The sequence below is a fragment of the Quercus suber genome, unplaced genomic scaffold, assembly GCF_002906115.3.
Source record: "Quercus suber isolate HL8 unplaced genomic scaffold, Cork oak 2.0 scaffold_14, whole genome shotgun sequence".
In the NCBI taxonomy this organism is placed as follows: domain Eukaryota; kingdom Viridiplantae; phylum Streptophyta; class Magnoliopsida; order Fagales; family Fagaceae; genus Quercus; species Quercus suber.
Genome location: NW_027069479.1, coordinates 2,260,183 through 2,279,931, shown reverse-complemented (window position 1 = coordinate 2,279,931; position 19,749 = coordinate 2,260,183). Strand labels below are relative to the sequence as shown.

The window sequence follows — 19,749 nt, the reverse complement described above, 5'->3', positions numbered from 1 at the left end:
TTTCAAGATCAAGTGTTAAAACCATGCAAGTCTGTCCAAGAAATAAGTGAAGAAGTTCTAGATTTTAAAGCTCGACAGCTAGCTCGACAACTAGTATCTATTGAGGTTTAAAAGGCTATTTAAGCCAGATGCTCGATTGATAGGTTATTTGTTGAGGTTTATGAAAATTAGTTTTTCAGAGCTTATTTCACTTCAATCTGTGAATACATGTTTGGGCTTTCTTTTCTCACAACCCTAAACATATATAAGGATTGTTTTAAGGGCCATCACAGCTGATGCAACTTAATGCAAAAGTTTTTCACAAATATATTGTGAACCAGAGACATATGCCCTAGTTCATCTTTCTATTCAAGAAGCTGCTGTATTTGTACACCGTACGGTTTTATAACCAAGGAGCTTCGTAACCTTCATTGTGTTGATGAACTGAAGAACTTTGCAGCCAACGTCTTTCTCAAGTTGGTGAGTAAGCCGTGTACTAGGATCTGCGCATTAAATTGGTTAGTCACCTACTAGGAGCCGTGCATTAAAAGGAGATATTGTCACTACAAAACAAGTCCAATTGGGTATTAGGGTAAGGGTTCAACTATAGGTTGGTATAGGGTACTAGGATTCCTTTATTTATAACCGCTTGTTGTGATAATAGTGAATTCTCAGGAGTGGTGACCATAAAATCATCCGGTAGGGTTTTTGCCGTATAGGTTTTCCCCATTTGTAAACAAATCACTGTGTCAATTTATTTTCTGCTTCATTTTAACTTAGTTGGTGATTTTTTTTGTGCTACCACGCTTATTACATGCAAATTGAATTAATTAATTAACTTGACTAATTAATTAGTTAATTCATCACAAGGGATCAATACATTCTTAAGTGTGGGGGAATTTGATGAGAATGCAAATTGTCATATTTTTCTCCCTTAATGTTTAGTCTTTTATATTTATTTGGTGCCTAAATGTACTTATTATTCTTATATTTTGATTTAGGATGTAAATAGAGGCATTAAGTGTAAAACGTAGCTAATTGGGCAATTTTGAACAGTTTCGACATTGCTTCGTAATATGGGCCTAACTATCTCATCAGAGCTCTGATTGAGATGATTCAAGATGCTATGGAATGCCAAGAAAAAGCTTTACAACTTTCTTGTTTTGAGTTTTGAGAGATACTGGATGCATCAAGGTCAAAATTGGGCTTGAATTTGTTGCACCTGCAATGCTGACGTTCTGGAATGTTCTTTTGCCTAAAATTCTAATACCTGTTGCGGTTTATTTTCAGAAGCTTCCCAATCTGGTGCACAAAAATTCCAGCTGAAAAACACCACTTTCCTAGTTATATTAGGACTTTGTTTATTTTTAATATTTTCCTTAATTAGTCAGATTTGGATATTATTATTTAGAATAATTTTAGGAGCTTTTGTAGGCTTGGGAAATGGGGAATTAACGTGTAAAAGAGGGGAGGAGAAATCAGATTGGACACACATGCCTTTCTTTCTCCTCTGCTCTAACTTCTCCTTTGAATTTTCATCATGGCCTTGCTTGGCTAAACTTTTATACTTGGTCAAAGGAAACTAAAGTCTAGGAATCAAAAAAACTGTGAGATTTAATTTGTTTTTATTGTTCAATTTATGTTTTGAATATCAGATGTTCTTCTGTGCCTATTTTCATGATTGTCTCGTTTAATGATTAGGAGGCCTAATAGTTTATTATTTGTTGCAATCTACTACTAGGTTAGATATCAAATCCATAATTGTTTGATCTCTCTAATTTGTGAAGAAACCAAGATTTAATGATTTGCTGCGTCAAAAATTATTAGATCTTAGGAAGAATGCTTAACTAAATTAAATGCAACCGCTTGTGCTTGTGTTGTTTAGCTTCATCGATTTCTCTAATTCTTAAGGCTGCTGCTAGATTAAACCTTTAGCGCTTGTCTTGGGTTGTTTCGTAGTAAGGGTTAATTAGATTTCTTGTTTTCTAATTAACTACAACTAAGGAGAAATAGGAAAATAGTTCCAACGGTGAATATTCAAAGTGTGAATTGTATATGCTTGCATTGATGATTATTTATAATATTCTAATGGTGGATGTTGACTTAGACTAAGGTTTGTTCTTTTGATTGATTTCGATATTTTAATTTGAATTGTTCCTTAGTTGTTTTTCTTAAAAAGTTTTTCGTTATACTCAACCCCCCCCCCCCCTTCCTTGTTCACGTAGCATAAAACTAGGCTAGACACTTTTCATGGAAACAATCCTTACTCACACCACTACATGTATTTTTAGGAGTATAGGTTTTATTTTTGGTTGCCTACGACAACACACTAAGTTTAGTTCTAAATTGATCAAGTTTGCCATTTTATGCGTTCTTCACAATAACGGAAATATTTTGATCTTGTTTGATTGTGGTTTTGAACAAGGGCTCACTTCTTAGTTTGATTGATGCAGATCACTCTTTTGTAAATTCAAAAAAAAATTCAGGAGGATCAAAATTGGGACACAACTTACTAGTCGATGTTGGTTAAAATTGCATTAGTCATTTGAACTTAGAACCACTCCTTATTTCTCAGTTATTAGAGATGCTGAGGAAATGGTGAAGTATATTAAGAAGTTGTATGAAAAAGTTTGAGATTGAATTCTTGCAAACAAGTTCAAAACTACAAAATGCAAGCCAACAAATACTGAAAATTTATAGTTTTTTTTTAAGAGAGTTTCAACCTATGGTGTCCGCTCCTAATGATAGCACTTTATCATCATATCAAGACACTAATCAGTTTTTGGTGTAGGCGGGGATTGAATCCCTAATCTCTTATACAATCATCAGATATTTTACTAATTGAGATAACTTGAACTCACAAAAATTTATAGTTTTTAGTGAAGGTGATTTGGTGTGGATTCAACTACAATAGAAACATTTTCAAGCTGAGCATTGTTAATGCCCACTTTTGACAAAGGGGTCTAATGGTAGATTAAGCCCAACAATGTGAAAAGATGATGAGAGAAAATAGTAAAGTAAAAACCAGTAGGCCAGAATGGTAAGAATAATAGTCAATAGGCCCACAAAAATAATAAGTGGGCAAGAAGAAGCAAATGGGTTGAGGAAGCCTTAAGAATGAAAGTAGTAAACCCATGAGAATAGTAAGACATAGAAAAGACGTAAACGGGCCAAGGAAGTCCAAGAAATGAATTAGTAAATTCGTAGGGTAGCTTAAAAGGTAATAAGAAGTAAGGATGTGGTAATTGAGCCGAGGAAGCCCAAAGGATTTAGCAAAAACCCATGGGAGTGAAAGAGGCAAGGAAGAAGAAAATAGGAAAGCCCAAGGTATGAAATGGGCCAAGGAAGCCCAAGGAATGAAATGGGCCAAGGAAACCCAAGTCATGGAATAGGCTGGGCCAGTAGGAATGCTGGCCAATGAGACACAAGGTTCAGGCACCACCTACCTATACTCAACCAATATAAGGGAGGGTGGGCCATAGGTCAGAGGTATGAAAGGGTGTGGTCTGGCAATGGGGAGAAGGAAGGAGCCTATTTTGGGGTTTCCGCTCAAACTCTTTTTGGGAGAAATGTCCTGCTAGGATGACATCTCACCTAAAAGAAGTAAACATAAGCTGGAATCACTAGATGCATGCCATATATGTAGGTAAGGGAGAGGTTTAACTCTTATTCGGATGAGAGTATTAAGAGAGGTAAGAGACAAAACAAAAACCATTTTGTCTGGGAATGAGGCGTGGTGCAGCCTACTGTTGATACCGTATTTTATCCGCCCTCGATTTGCTTGCCGGACCCCGAAAAGTCCAAAAATATTATTTTCTCTCCATGGGGCCGTGAAAACATCTAGAATGACATGGCACAACTTGTTTGGACACCAGAGCACCTAAAGTCCTTTTTCAGCCAAAATAACCAAAATGCCCCTAGTCGATTCTGGGTTGACCAAAAGTCAAACAAAGTCAAAATTCCCTCAAAATATCATTTCATAGTTTTACATTAAACCCGAGCTCTTTGGAGATTTTTAGCAACTTTGACCAAGTTTGACCCGGAGTTGACTCCTAGTGGGCCCTAGAAACCATAATTTTGATTTAGATATTAGAACGAGTTGAAACTAATTCCATTGTGAAGATAATCAAATTCTCATTCTAATGACTATTCATGGGTCGAAATCGGAGTTAAAACGGTTGAGATATTAAGAAAACCGTGAAAAGTACATCAGCACGCTTCCTGAGGTCATAACTTTTGATCCAACCGTTGTAATTTTAATTTATTTAGTTTTATGAAAACTAGACATCCAAAGATTTCCAGGGACATCAAGATCATCTCAATCCGAGTCCAAGAGGACCTCCAAATGTGCGTTCGAAGTCAAAATTGAAAAAGTGCAACATGACGAATTTGTCGATGTCACAATGACATCAGCACGGTGGCCCTACCAAGTGTGCGAGCCTTGGAAATAGCCCTTGGCACTTCAGATTGGACCAAAATTGAAAATTTAGGTTTTTTGGAGCGTTTTTGGGCGTTTTGGGCATTTTTTCTCTCTTTTCTCATCATTTTCTCTCCCAAAAAACACAAAAATACATCAAAATTTCTTGATTCTTCTCTCTTCTCCAAGAATACGAGGTAGTGTTCATACCCTCCATCTTCCTCTCCTTGATTCCATATCTTGGATTTGAGGTTTAAGGGGTATGGATGTAGCCTTTTAGCTACTATCCATATTCCTTTTTCTTTAAAGCTTCATCAAACTTTTTATCATTTCTTTTTGCTTGAATAACATGATTTATTGCTTTCTTTAGCATGTTTCTTGCTTTATTTGTGCTTCTAGCTTAAATCTCCTTACTTTTCATGCCTTATGCCATGTTTTATGCTTAGATCCACATCCTTACATGCTTATATGTTTAGATCTACATGTTTTATGCTTTATGTTGTGCTTTCTATGCTTAGATCTATTTTTCCCCTGTGTTGTTTGGCTAGATCCACATGTTTCTATGTTTGTTTACATGTCTATTTGTCTTTCCTACATGTTTTATGCTTTATGCTATGTTTTCCTATGTTTTGTTCCTCTTTTCTCTATGTTGATGTTAAGGTTACATGCTCACATGCTTGTATGATGTTGTTGGCTATGCCTTGCTTGGATCTATATGTTTTATGTGTTAATTTCCATGTCATATGGTTGGATCTGTGTCTTCACATGCTTATATGCTTGGATTCATGTTTTTCCATGATTATGCGCTAAGTTTCTACACGTTTACATGAATGTTTCTATGCCTAGAGGTCTAGATCTATGTTTTCGCATGCATATGTGCTTGGATCTATGTTCTGTACATGCTTTATGCCACCTTCCATGTGTTTGTGTACTCTATGTCTTGTTTATGTGCTTGAGCCTAGACCTTGTTTGTCATGTCATGTACTATTGTAGCCCTTTTGTTCATTTTATCGCATTTTCTTGTGTTTTGGCCTAATGGTTAGGACTCAATCTAGACCCTATGGTCTTTGTCATCATCCATACACCAAGGCCCACATCAAAGGGTTTGGATCACCCTTTTTTGCATGTCTATGCTTGCTTGGTTCTATGTTTTATGCTTGTGTTAGCCTCTCTAGTTCTAGGCTTTACCATGTTTAGCGCCCTTCGCAGGCTTGACCTTGTGTGGTTACATCCAACGCCTATGAGGTCTTGTTTAGATGTAACTATTTAGGAGGCATCTCCAGATGCCAGGTTGCTCCGTGCGAACCCTTCCCTTTTCTGCTCCTCGCAATGTTATGCTTACCATGCTTGTTTGTGCTACCCGTTGGCTTTCTATGGATCTTTACATGATTGCTTACATGTTCATGCATGAGTCTTGCCTTCTAGTGTGTCGTCTATACTTCAACACAATGAAGCTATGGACATTCGATCCAAATCTACATTTGCCTTCGCAGACACCGCCTATTGTTTGCTTTCTCGCTTGTTTGCCTTCTCGCTTGTTTGCTTGCTTTCTTGTTTCTTTGCTTGCCATGTCTATCATGCTTATCTGCTTGATGTCTCTTTCATGTGCTCTTTGCATCTTTTCCTTCCATTGCTTGTTTGCTGGCTTCTTGTCTTTGCCTTTGCATGTATGCAAAGCGAGGATGCATGGAGCTAGGGCACGGTCTCCCAGGCACAAGCAAAAGGGGCGAGGATGTGAGCATGTTAACATAAGCTAAGCAGTTATATTTAGTAGGTTTAGGGGTTTAGCTTTTCCCATTTGGTTTTGTACTCTTTTAAAACCCCCTTCCTTCCTTCCTCCCTCATTTCTCTCATAGATGGGTTGTATTAGGTATATCATGCCATGTACCATTTGTCCTCATCTTTAGAGTATTGTGATGGCTGTTATGCCCTTCAAGATCAAAAACGACGCGAAACATGAGTACTGTACCATCATAGGCAGAATCAAGTCCAGCCATGCCTCATTAGCCCAATCAGACGGAAGGTGTTAATGGAGCGGGGGCTAGGCCACAGCAGCAGTAAAGAATTCCCATTGACAATACCAACTTCTTTATTGAGGTATTGCAGTCTATGCAGCATTTCCAGCAACAATTGATGGGAGAGATTTGCCAGATGAAGGCGAACAAAACTAAAGAGAAAGGAAGCTAACATGACCCAGAGCATATGGTTGACAAGGAAGAAACCCCTGTGGGTGGTGGCCCGCAAAACCTAGAATAGCGTTTCATTACAATGGTTGAAGTTGCAGCACTTTTATAGTAGGAAAGGGCCAAGGCGCCCAAGGAGAGATTCTACGCACGAAGGCCTCCTTATTTGTTGAGGATACTCAACAAGCCTTACCCCGAGAGATATAAATTGTGAACTTTCACACAATACGTTGGCAGAAGGGGAAGTGCTATTGAGCATGTGAGTAAGTTTATTGACACCCTTGGTCCTTATGCAACAGACGAGGATTTGTGTCTTCGAGAGTTTTGTAAATCTCTATGTGCGTACACCTAGTACATTGGCTTGAAGTCAGGATCGATCTCGATGTGGGATGATATGGTAGACGTATTCTGCACTAAGTATTTTCATGGAAAAGAAACAGTAATGTTTGCAACTTTGCAAGGAACTAAGCAAAAGAATGGTGAAGACCTGATGGAGTACATTAAGAGGTTTAGGAACATTGCCCTTGATTGCTATGATCACTATGAGGAGAAGATGTTGGTGGAAATTTGCATGGGAAACATGATCATAGAGTATAGAGCTATCCTGAAAAACTTGAAAAATTCACAGTTCGCGCAACTACTACAAAAGGCTAGAAAGACCGCTCAATCAGTTAGGCCTAGTTCTAACAAGCCCAATGAGCGAAGGTCCATGCCGCAGGCCATGGCAGTATCCACCAATGAGAAAAAGAGGAAGTCAGATGGAAGGGAGTACGAGAATCCCCCATCACTACCATGTACACCAAAGGAGCTAGATGTGCTCCTGGACAAATGGATCATAGATGGGGTTTTCAAACCCAATAAAGTTTCCAAAGAACCCACTGAGGAAGAACGGAGAAACCCACATTTTTGTCATTTGCATAATTATGTACAGCATCTTACTACAGAATGCTGGGTACTTCGTAGACTAGTGCACCGCAGAATTAGAGAGGGAACTTTTAAGTTTTCTCAGCCAGAAGTGCAAAGAAACCCACTCCCGAACCACAAGGGAAAGGGAGTAGCAATAGTCATTATTTGCGTAGATTTGGGAAATGATGAAGGAGAAAGGCCAGCTCTGCCTGCCGTAGCCATTACCACCTTGCAAAAAAGTTCTAAGTTCAAGAACTTGTTTGATTAGTTGGAACTCATAGCCAATGAGTGAAGAATTGTCACCGAAGCTTCGGTAAGTATTACCTCAAGAGCAAGAGTAGAATGCCTTGCGGCGGAAACCAGAGCTGACAAAGCATTCCTACGAGACACAAACGAGATTACTTTCAATGATAAAGACATGAAAATAGGATACTCTGACCATAGGAGGCCCTTCTACTTGGCAGCCTCTATAAACTAAATCCCTATTAAGAGAGCCCTAGTTGATACGAGCGCTTCGGTGAATCTTATCCCGCTTAGCACACTGCAAGCAGTAGGAATTTTGGAAAGCAAGATTTAGGGATGTCTAATGGAAGTAATAAGGTTAGGGGGAAGAGGTGAGTATACTGCATGCCACATTTAGCTATGGCTGAAGGTAGGACTGATAGCCTCCTTGGCTTATTTTCATGTGGTAAAAACAGAAGTTTCCTATCACATATTATTGGGAGGACTGTGGTTACACAAGCATCGTCTAGTTCCATCTACCTATCACCAATGTGTGAAGGGGAGATTGAACTGTAGGATGATACAGATATCAGCGAACCTATCGCCATTTGAGCATACAGTGGCCCACTTAGTAGAAACCATGTTCTACGATGAATGGGTGCCGTCTAGTGAAAGTTCGGTGTCCAAATTGCAAGGCACCTTTGTCCCTAGATGGGAGGACGTCCAGGATGAACCAGAGCCTGACTTGAGAGAGCTGCTAATGCGGAAGAAGAAAAGGAAAGAAGTGCCTACTTTGAAGTTAAGTGATATGCTATAATGTGTCAAGATCTGAACACCTGACGGCTGGATAGTTTACAAGTTATGAAGGTGTGCGAGTCCCACCTGCAGTGTGTAGGGAGGTCCTGGACGGAGGTCATAACATAAGAGTTTAGTATGCTGTGTGGCCTAGGAAAGTTCAGAAGAAGAAAGCGACATAGAAAGTGAAAGAGAGGTTGTAGCAACTAAAGATGCATAAGTGACGACAAAAGAAAAGCTAGAAGAGATTGACTTGGGCATGGACCCATAAAAGCCAAGACCAATTTCCATAAGTTCAAAGTTGTCAGAGAAAGAAAAGGCAGAATTGATCTTGTTGTTGATAGAGTTTAAAGATGTCTTTGCATGGGATTATAGCGAGATGCCTAGGCTAGACCTAGGGTTAGTGGTACACACGCTCAATGTAGATCTTGTGGCTAGGCCGGTGGCTCAGCCTGCCAGAGTGTTTCACATCGAAATAGAAGAGTAGATAGTGAAAGAAGTGCAAAAGTTGTTGACGGCTAACTTTGTCAAACCCATCCAACACTTAGGATGGTTGTCCAACATTGTACCAGTAAAGAAGAAAAATGGACAGATACGATGTTGTGTTGATTTTAGAAATCTTAACTGAGTTTGTCCTAAAAACAAATTGTCGTTATCCATCATGGACCTACTGATAGACTTCATCATAGGAAATGCCATGTTTTCCTTCATGGACGAGTTCAGTGGGTATAACCAGATTCGTATGGTGCTAAAGGATGCGGAGAAGTTCACTTTCAATTCATATGCTCAAAGGACTGAATGTTGATGCCCACTTTTGGCAAAGGGGCCCAATGGCAGAAGAATCCCAACAATATGAAAAAGATGGGTAGAGAAAATAGTAAAGTAAATACCAACAGGCCAGAATGGTAGGAATAATGGTCAACAGGTCCACAACAATAATAAGTGGCCAAGAAAAAGTAAATGGGTTGAGGAAGCCCAAAGAATGAAGGTAGTAAACCCATGGGAATAGTAAGAGGTAGAAAAGACATAAACGGGATGGGGAAGCCCAAGAAATGAATTAATAAATTCGTAGGGTTGGCATAAATGCCAATAAGCCTGAAAGTTAATAAGAGGTAAGGATGTAGTAATTGGGTCGGGGAAACCCAAAGGACTTAGCAAAAACTTAAGGGAGTGAAAGAGGTAAGGAAGAAGAAAATGGGCCGAGGATGCCCAGGGAATGAAATAGGCTGAGGGAAGCCCAGGGCATGGAATGGGCTGGCCTAGCAGGAATGCTGGCTAGTGAAACCTAAAAGAAGAAAGAATGTAAGAAATGGACTGGCAGGGGCTTTAGCCTATAAGCCCAGAGGTAACAAAAAAATAAGTGATATTATAGCAGGAGCAGTGCAGTGGCATGGCAGGAGCACTAGCCAGCCCTCAGACACTGGACAAAAGGGGACATGAGCCAGGTAGGAGGGAGAGGGCCCACAACCAAACAATGCACAGTGAGGAGATGGAATGCAAAAAACGAAAGCCCAAAGGCCCATGTATCATTCACGCCGCAAGAGTTAAACAAATACCAGAACGTGCAGCAGAATTGGACAAACACGGAGGTAATGGCAAATGCGTGAAAGCTAGAAAAGTAATAGATTCAGACGGAAGTGGAGCATGCACATAGGGCTCAGGCACCACCTACCTGTACTCAGCCAATATAGGGAAGGTAGGCCACGGGTCAGAGGTATGAAAGGGTGCGGTCTAGCGGTGGGGAGAAGGGAGGAGCCTATTTTGGGGTTCCTGCTCAAACTCTTTTGGGGAGAAATGTCTTGTTGGTATGATATCTTACACAAAAGCAGTAAACATGAGCTGGAATCACTAGATGCATGTCATATAGGTAGGTAAGGGACAAGTTTAACCCCTTATTCGGATGAGAGTATTAAGAAAGGTAAGAGACAAAACAAAAACCATTTTTGTTTGGGAATGAGGCGTGGTGCAGCCTACACAGTGTAATGGTAATAGCTGGGCAGCTGGTAGGCTAGTGGGCAGTCTTGGAAGGATGGCCACAATGAGCCAAAAGCAGTTAAGGGGTAAAAATGGTAAATCCTATCACAACAGACAGTATAAAAGGCCATAGGCATGAGTAGTGAAAGGGGGAACAATGGCAAACCAAAAAAAAAAAAAAGAGATAGAAAGAAAGAAAAAAAAGCAAAGTAAATAAAGAAGTAAAAAAAGAAAAGGAAAGATACAGAAATCCCAAAGAAAGGAAGAAACATGAGTACTAGGAATAGAGGCATGCATAATAGGCTACCTATTTCTCTCCCTCTCAATAGACCCACTCTCTGATAAGCTAAGAACTCAAGTTTCAGCCATCTAGGTCCTTTTTTCCAAAGTGTATAACCTCTACAACAAGAATTCCCTTTGAGGTTACCCACATTGGAGATCAGCTCCCTTTTTGGGCTTGTGTTCGCTGAACAGCTAAGCCAATTCCTTTGGCACAAAAATATTTTTTTTATTTTTTATTTTTAATAAATGACTAACTCATTATCCTATTGATAGACCATTTGCCATAATCTTGTTATTCGTGATTATATTGCTTTACTCTCCCTTGTCGTGTTATTTATTATTGTTAATTGGTAGAAATGTTTTAGTTATCTTGCTGCATCGTGCTATCTGCTGTAACATCTATAACAGTTGTTCTTGGCATGAGCACACGGTACATCTAAGGCCCCAGCCAAGGCGTGTCTATGTGGGGATGGCCCAACTTGTGCACAAGCTAGCCTAAGGTGTGTTTCAGTTAAGCTAGTCCCGACTCTCCTACCTCAAAATCATAGTCCGTGGTACAGCAGGAAAAATTCAGCCTAAAACACAAAAAAAAAAAAAAAAAAAAAAGGCCCACCACAAGCATCACTTTAAACTCACACATAGAGTTGATGGTCCTTTTAATATGATTAAATTTATTGTTGAAAATGCATAGAAAGTCGAGCTTTTGGCGTATTATAGTGTTTTGACAACTTTTAAAGTTGTGTTCACCTTTTGCCATATTATAAGGAAGAAGGTGAGCAAGACTCGAGGAAGAGTCTTTTCCAACCATTAGGGGATTTTTTAAGGTGGTGAGGTTATCAATTCTTTGTGTATGTGCAATATGCTCCCTCTTACTCTAAAGGGGAAAAAATCCATCAATAGATTGTACAAGTGTTGACCCTAAATCACGTGTTAACTAGGTTGATTTAGACTATATAAGCGATTACAAGGAATATTAATTGTAACTGGACTAATTCTTTTGGGATAGCATACATGTGGTTAGCTTTTCATCAATTCAGGAAAAATGGTATAAGAGAGTAATAAGCCCGATAATGCCTAGGCTAAGGGGCACTGCAGTTTGGAATCCATTATATGCCCTAATGAGGATTGCATGGATTTAAGTAGAGAATCCTAAATGGATTGGATATTGGATTTTTTATTGTAAGATTGTTGAGTCTCACATCGAGTATTTATTAGGTTTTGGGTTATATAAGCAATTACAATGAGCTAAATGACATACTACTTGACTAAGGTGTGTTTGTTTGAAGGTGAAACAAGGTGAATGGAAAACTTTGGAAGGAAAATAAGAAGGAAAACTTTTTTGGAGTACATTTGGTTGGGTAGAGAGGAAAGAAAATAAATGGGGGGTTAAAGTGTTTTCTCTTCGGCCCACTAAAATGGTCTCTCCAAAATGGAGAGAAAACTAAGTCGGGATAAATTTTTTCTTGATTGACAAAAATGCCATGTGCACATTCTTCAAGTTGCCTTTATTTTATTTTTTTTCCTTCTCCATGTAGTACTGTTACCCTTTTTTTTTTTTCTAGACAGTAACGTGCTTCTTTTTTTTTTTTTTTTTTTTTTTTTTTTTTTTGATTTTCTAGGTTTTTTTTTTTTTAACTAGACTGATTTTTTTTGGCATGATTTTTTTTTTTAAATAAATTTGGGTGATTGCTTTTTTTTTTTTTTTTTTTTTTCATGGTTATTTGTCACCTTTTTGTTTTGATTGGGCATCATTATTTAATAAGGGTATATGAGTAAATTTATTTACGCTCATTTTTTCCATCCATCCACTTTTCTACTCCTAACTAAACAAAAAGGAGAGAAAATAAAATCTTTTCCATCCTTCCACTTTTTCACCATTCTACCATTTTCTATCTTCCCACTTTTCCACTCCTCCAACTAAACGGACCTTAAACGTTTTGGGGTATAGCACAAGCTTATAATTAGAACTTCTTTTTTTGTGACATAAATAAAATTATGAATTAAGATCCTTTAGAGTTTTAGGGTAACTCCATTGTAGAGTTCCTAAAACCCTCTTTATTCATTTAAAAATGATTGGATTAGATTATGTCACATCATTAATAATTTAAATAAATATAAAAATTTAATTGTTTTATTAAATGTTAATGAAGTTGTAAAATTCAATCCTTTCATTTCAAAATAAATGGAAAGTATGTTAGGAACTTTATGGTGGAGTTATCTAAGAACTATAAAAGATCTAAATCTTAAACTTTCTTACGCGCGCGCGCGTGTGTTTTTTTTTTCCTTTGACATACTGTTACTACAGGTTTGCTTGTTATAGAAGAATCTGTGATTGCCATTGACACCCTAATATCAGGCGTAACCTCATTGTGGAGAAATGGATGTTAAGGAAAATGGCCAGTAATTAGAAATATTTTATTGCCATAATTAAATCCAGTTGTATACGTCTGTGACCTCTTTATAAAAGAACACTTTATGGTAGGGGTTTTTTTTAACTGAAAGAGTAGGTATACTTTTAAATTGTTTATATAATTTAATCAACGTGTAGGGACTTCTACAATACTAATCTTGTCCAAGAAGCCTTGACATGCCTACAATTACGTGAACCAGCAAAAGTTGTCAGGACCCTAGCAAAGAATCTTTACATATTTGATAATTTTATACAAACCCCCAGTGTTGTATAAAAAATAAAAATAAAAATAAAAATAAAACCTAGCAACACACTAAGCACAAACCTTCTAATATCCAATCAAACATAAGTTGTCCCTCAAAGCCCAAACACCAAATTAATATACATTACAAATCAATAAATTTGGCATGTGTTTTTTTAATTAATATAAACTATAAAATATATGCATATATTTCATAGGAAAACCATGCCGTTGTCAATCTCGAATCTCATCTCCTCCAAGTTTGAAGGTGCCCCATTTCCCAAACTTTCTTCTTCCATGTTCATATCCCATAAGAACCCATAGTCATCATCACCTTTGGAGGTAATTTCATTGTTGGTGTCTGTGCCCTGAGAAAACTGAAGGAGATTTAGCAGGGAATTACTTTGGTTGTGGTGAGATGGGGTTGAAGCAAACGAGGTCATTTGATTGTACCCACAAGGCATGGTTTGGCTAGTAGGACCACAAGATGTGGTCTCAAACATAAGTTGGTTGCTATCTTCCAAGTTTGGTGCCATACCCTTGCTTTTGTGAAATACTCTACACAACACCCAGTCTTCCTGTAATCAAAACGTGTAATAATCTCATTAGCAAAATGCATGCACTAAGTAGTATTATCATGACATTATAGATAGGGTAGCATCTAATTTGGATAATGTTTTCTTTTCGTTTATCCCCCATTAAAGTGGAAACGCATGTAACAAAGTCAATAGGCAACTTTCATACACACTTTCCTTACAGTTTCCTGTGAGAAATTGGTGCATGAAACACTGAAACTTTCCTATACTTGAAGATTCTCTCTGTCTCACCGTGATAGTGTGTGATTGTGTATGTGTTTGCGTGTGAAATGAAGAAATAATATTGTTCCAAAAGCAGCAAAAAGGGTCATACCTTAGGAGGCATATGTGGGGTCTCCAAGCGAAATTCATGCATGATCCAACCTGTTTTGATGCCATTTGGAGCTCTATTCCGATAGAACACCAAAGTCTTTCTCATCCCTACTATCTCCCTTGACATTGGGTCCAGCACTGTACGGTCCTTCCCTGTGGCTTTCCAGTATCCAGATGTCGTTGCCCTATTGGTCCTGAAGCCTGTGGCATATTTGCGGTCTCTGAAGCTGAAGAAGTACCATTCAGTCGCATTGAGTTTAGCCACCTCTGTAGGTTGAAAAAAACACACAGTTTTTTGAAGTTTAGCAATTATATGAACATTGCTTTCAACATAGCAGTAGAGTGGGGCACAAGTGTCATAGCCATGGTAGCAATAGGATATGATTTGATATCCTACGTTACTGACTTTAATATATATACGTATGTATATAGTGTTGTACAGAAATATTGGTAGGATAAATGTTACAAATTTTACTATATAATATTCAAAAATTGATGTATCACCCATCAATATAACTATATTATTTAATTAACACAATTTTAGCAAAAACCTATTTCTAATTAAACACACTCTTAATATGTGATGTAATTTATTTTTTAATAATTAGATAATTATGATAGGTGAAGGAGGTTTTAAATTTTAAATACCAAAAAATGTCAATTGAATTATAAAGCTATTGACATACGTGACGGAATTAAAAATAATTGAAAACTGCATATATTGATGATTACCATGTTCCTTAGCTTTGACTCTTTTTTTGGGAATTAGACTTGCATGGAAGATTAAAAGAGATGGAAAGTCTGTGTCACCTTAATGAGTTAAGTCCAAGGAAGCTAAAGGTGTGGTGTCAAATTTAAGGAAGAACGATTTGAGGACCACTAGGGTTTAGAAGAAAATCATTATGAGTAAATAACTAAATACATGAATCTTCATGTTCAATTTTTCATTTGCTTGGACGTAGTGCTGAAGTGATGCGTGAAAGTCATGGAAAGTTGCTCTCTGCTTAGTCTCTTAGATAATCATCACGGTTGAAAGTTTTGGCTGGCGAGCATGCATTGACACGTCGCTCTTTAAGAAGATATGGAGGAAGCTTACGAAGTAAGTTGTTGTGTTGTAAATAAAAAATTTCATCTACGCAATTCAATTTATAAAAAATTCAAGCTAAATAGGGAACATTTATGTCCCACAAAAAGTTTTCACTGTATTAGATTACTGATCCCTTCAACCTACCATATTGTAAATCAATTAAGGATTATAAACACTAAAAATAACAGGAAAACAAACACAAATTTGAGCAATCAGATGCTCAATCATTTACCCTTCTACTGTAGCCACCTAATAATTTACTCTTGAGACAAGGCAAAAAGATAATTTTTGGTGTACTAGATGATATGGTACATCTGGACCATCCATGAACCTGGTCCTATATGCATGTGTGTGGTCTTTGCACATGACTAGCCTCCATATATATCATAACCCATATAGCAAATTAGCTTAGCTTGGTAGCCAACCAGCTAGCCGATTTGCATGAATACAGCAAAGAGAGAAAGAGTGAAAGCTATGGCACTTACGTATGCATGCCATAAATCTTAAATTCCTTCAAAGGAAATTTATTTATATCAGGTCAAAATAATTAATGTACGTAGAAGCAAAAAAATTATTCTTCGTATCTCTTTAATGGCCGCTAAACATTTTATATAGAGTGTATAGTACTGCTGTGTTCAGAAAGCCAATTATGGTCTTCCATTAGATATCATTGGTGACTGAAATATCATCATGAATCGATCGCTGCTAAAAGGAAATCAAAAAAAAGCAAAAGTAAAAAAGAAAAGTTTATCTTTGAAAGGTCAGTTGCTTCCTTTTTTTCTTCGACAAAGGTCAGTTGCTTCCTTGAAGTAATGTTTAAGGCAGGTTGGATTTGAAATAATCATTTTAAAAATGTTTTCTAGTTATTAACAAACCTCCAAGCCTCCAACAGTAGAGCCTGAGAGTTTGCTTGCCAGTTCTTTCTTACAATTATGATAATAAACTAATTAAAATATGCATACATACAAACAATATATATATATATATATATTAACACTAATACCACTTAAGGAATTTAGCTATATCAGACAAAGGATTGAATAAACTATGCATAAAATTGGAGTTCTCTCTCTCTTTCTAAAGGGAAACATGTTTGTCCGCTCGCTCTACCCCAAGCTGGCTACCATTCCAAACATGGTGGTCTGCCTCGTACAGAAAATAATTTTGTGTTATCTTTATGTCCTGCCTCATACTAAAAGCATGCCAACGAAAAAAGACAAATTAAGGTGCTCAAACTTTTACTGTCACATTAATTATTGTTAAATCAGTTATAAAAAGTAAAAGAAAAGAAAAAGGAAAAAAAAAAAAAAAAGGAAATTAATGAGAACTTGCTTTAAATTTTGATGAAATATAACAATGAGAAACAAAGATTTTAAGAAACAAAAAACAAAGGTTTTGTAAGCATATATGGGATGTGAGTCAGAATCACTTACCAGGAAGCTGCCATGGCTCACAAGTATGCAAGTCAATTTCCATCAAAGTGCCCTTCAAAACTTCCTCATTTGTGATCTTTTTGTAGAGATAGTGGCAAACCAACTCCTCATCACTAGGATAAAACCTAAACCCAGGAGGCAGTGTGGCTCCAATGTCTCTCAAACCCATGTTGATTATTTTAAGGAAGGATAAGATTTGGTAGAGCAAAGAAAAATGAAATCTTTATATAGTTTGAATACCAAAGAGAATTTTTTATAGTTGGAATATATGTGTGGTTGGAGATTGAAGGTGGCTGGCTGGTTTAAAGAGAAGCTTTGGTTTCTATGTTTGGGTATTAGAAAATATTCTACTATGGGAGAAAGGTTGGTATTATTTATATATGGCTATAGGATGATAAGTGCCTTTGCCCGGTAGAATTTCTCACAATATTCTGGCAGGCCATGCTTGTTTAACTAGTTAGTTATAGTAGGAAGTTTCAAGAAAAACCAAAGTTACAAGAAATCTTCCTGGAGTATAACAATTGATGCAGTCATATATGGACAAAAGCCAAATTATTTTATGAGAGAAACCCTCCAAAACATCCCTTTTTTTATTTATCATATTTTCACATATTTATATCGTTTTTGTACAATAATCATTCAAAGAAGATTAAGAATCTTTACCGGAAATACAAAAAAGAGAAAGGTTAATTTGCGTGGAGAATCACTTGTCATACACATTAATAGCCAAGATCTGATACTAATAATTGATCAAACAATCATGCCCATGTGATATGTGGACTTTTTTTTTTTTACTCATTTAAAATATGATCTCATGAAAAGGATTACAAGTTCAACTTTTATATTGAAAGCTTATTATACAAGATTCTTTTTTCTTTTCTTTTTTCTTTTTTCTTTATATCTTCACGTGACTTGTTGTCCTAAAATTATGTTAATAAAAACCTGAGGCTTTCTTAACTTGAGTTGTAGATCCTTGCCTTTTGTCATGAACTTTTCATTTTCATTCAATTTTTTAAACTTTTGTTTCTTCAACAATCTATCTATGCGCAGTCTTTGGACTTTAGTGCTTCTTTTGTTTTGTGGGGGTAACAATAGAAAGCCACTAGTCCTAGAGAATTAAGAGGGGCTATATTCTATTGTTAGAAACAGTTAACTAAAGAAGAATTTCCCTTTTATATGTTAAAGGAATATCATATTGGAATTGGAATTTTATAATATAAATTTGTCCATGATTAGGATAATACTGGAAAATGGGGATTAAATAATTGATTTGTTCAGCTATTCTATCAGCTGGCCATCCACTTCAAGAAAATTCCCAAAAATCCAATTGTTGAAGCCACGTGAACCCTTTGATGGATCTGGGCTACAAACATGGACAGCTCAAACAAATTAAGTGAAAAAAAAAAAAATTAATAGCTGGAAAAAAAAATACATTAATAATGAACTTATAAGAGCCCCCATCTGTTCAATTTTCGATCACAGAAGAGTACTTTGGATTGATGCAATTGTGGGGCACACAGATTGTCTTTGCCCTGGGCCCCACTAATGATGAAGGACATTAGCCCCATCATACATAATATTGTATACTTATCTATACGAATTTTTATGATTTTTGTTTTTGGGTGAGTAATGTTAGAAAGTGCAATAATAAGGGAAATATGGACAAAGGGATGTTTGTCACAACATGTATCATCTTTATGATAATAATTTAGGATAGTATATTATAGACGATGACTGGACTGGGGTCTCTTCCATGGTTAGCACATATAGGTTGAAATAATGGAGCTCAATTTACACTATTATATGAGCGTGACAGAAATAAACTTTAGGATCTACTATTAATGTCAACAAAAAGACAATTATACCCTTTCTTATCCCAGCAGGATTACTTGTGCAATAGCTCATGGGTCCCTTTGGATGATAGGTCATTTTCGCCATTATACGATAAATATCCACCTTATATGGCATGGAAAAAAAAAACATAAAGAGGTGAGACAATAGTAACTAAAAATGGGTATTATTTTTGAGAGAAAAAATGGGTATTAGTCATAATAATGTCGGGGACCATAATTGTGAGATTATAAGTAGTAAATTTTAAAAATGGGATTGAAAACTATTTTCAATTTTCCATATAATCAAAAAAAAAAAAAAATGAGGGTAAGATCGAGCATTAATAAATTTTAAACTCTTGTATCAAAAAAAAAAAAAAAAAATTAAACTCAAAGTCAAGAAGGGTCATTGAGTTTTCTTGAACAAATGGTAAACTGAAACCTATGGTGACTCAGGTCGGTCTTAGTATTTGCTACAGAGAAAAAAATGATTTTGATAAATTTGTCAAAGAACCCTAAATTTACGGGGGAGCCAAAGACGCGCTAAGAAGACATATATGTGTGACAGACACCACACACAAAGGGTAACACGTCATAGGGTGGGTGACGTGTGAGTTTATTCTAAATCAAATCATGTAATGTCCCGACCAAGCAAAGATAATACAAATGATTGTGAATTCTAGGGTTAGGGTTTTTTTCCAATGAGGGAATTTTTGTTAGGTGTAGATGTAGATGATGAATGATGTTGGACGATGAGTGACGGCTTCATATTCCTCTCTCCTTTCGAACCAATAATTTTTCTTTCCTTCTCCTTCATTTCATTTCAATGTGTCATTTTACTCTAAATTCATTTCCATAAGTTAAGGGCTCTTTTTTCCTATATATTATATACTTTTGCAAATACCATGCTTACCCCTTTCGTCTAATAAAAATTTTGCATACTTTTTGAGTGGGGACCAATTTTGTTTTATTTTCTTTGATTATTATTATAAGTGGGGTCCAATTTTACTGATCTAGATGATAATAACTAGTCATGTAGAGGATCCAATCAAAACCAGCCAACTAAGCATATTCATGCATGGA

The 19,749-nt window shown here is 36.8% G+C and overlaps 1 protein-coding gene across 1 annotated transcript; it reads right to left on the bottom strand.

The window, feature by feature from the left end:
• Positions 1–13,374: 13,374 nt before the first annotated feature.
• LOC112019267 (NAC domain-containing protein 21/22) lies at positions 13,375–17,375 on the bottom strand. Its single transcript, XM_024051806.2, has 3 exons — positions 16,838–17,375; positions 14,319–14,584; positions 13,375–13,987 (listed from the first exon to the last, which is right to left on the bottom strand). The coding sequence occupies exons 1-3, from the start codon at positions 17,004–17,006 to the stop codon at positions 13,622–13,624; spliced, it is 801 nt and encodes a 266-aa protein (XP_023907574.2). The 5' UTR covers positions 17,007–17,375; the 3' UTR covers positions 13,375–13,621.
• Positions 17,376–19,749: the final 2,374 nt, after the last annotated feature.

Excerpts from the sequence above, each read along its gene's own strand:
- LOC112019267 (XM_024051806.2), bottom strand. The coding sequence starts at position 17,006 with ATGGGTTTGAGAGACATTGGAGCCACACTGCCTCCTGGGTTTAGGTTT. Across the intron at positions 14,585-16,837 it reads TGAGCCATGGCAGCTTCCTG|AGGTGGCTAAACTCAATGCG; the intron begins GTAAGTGATTCT and ends TTCAACCTACAG. Across the intron at positions 13,988-14,318 it reads CCCCACATATGCCTCCTAAG|GAAGACTGGGTGTTGTGTAG; the intron begins GTATGACCCTTT and ends TTTTGATTACAG.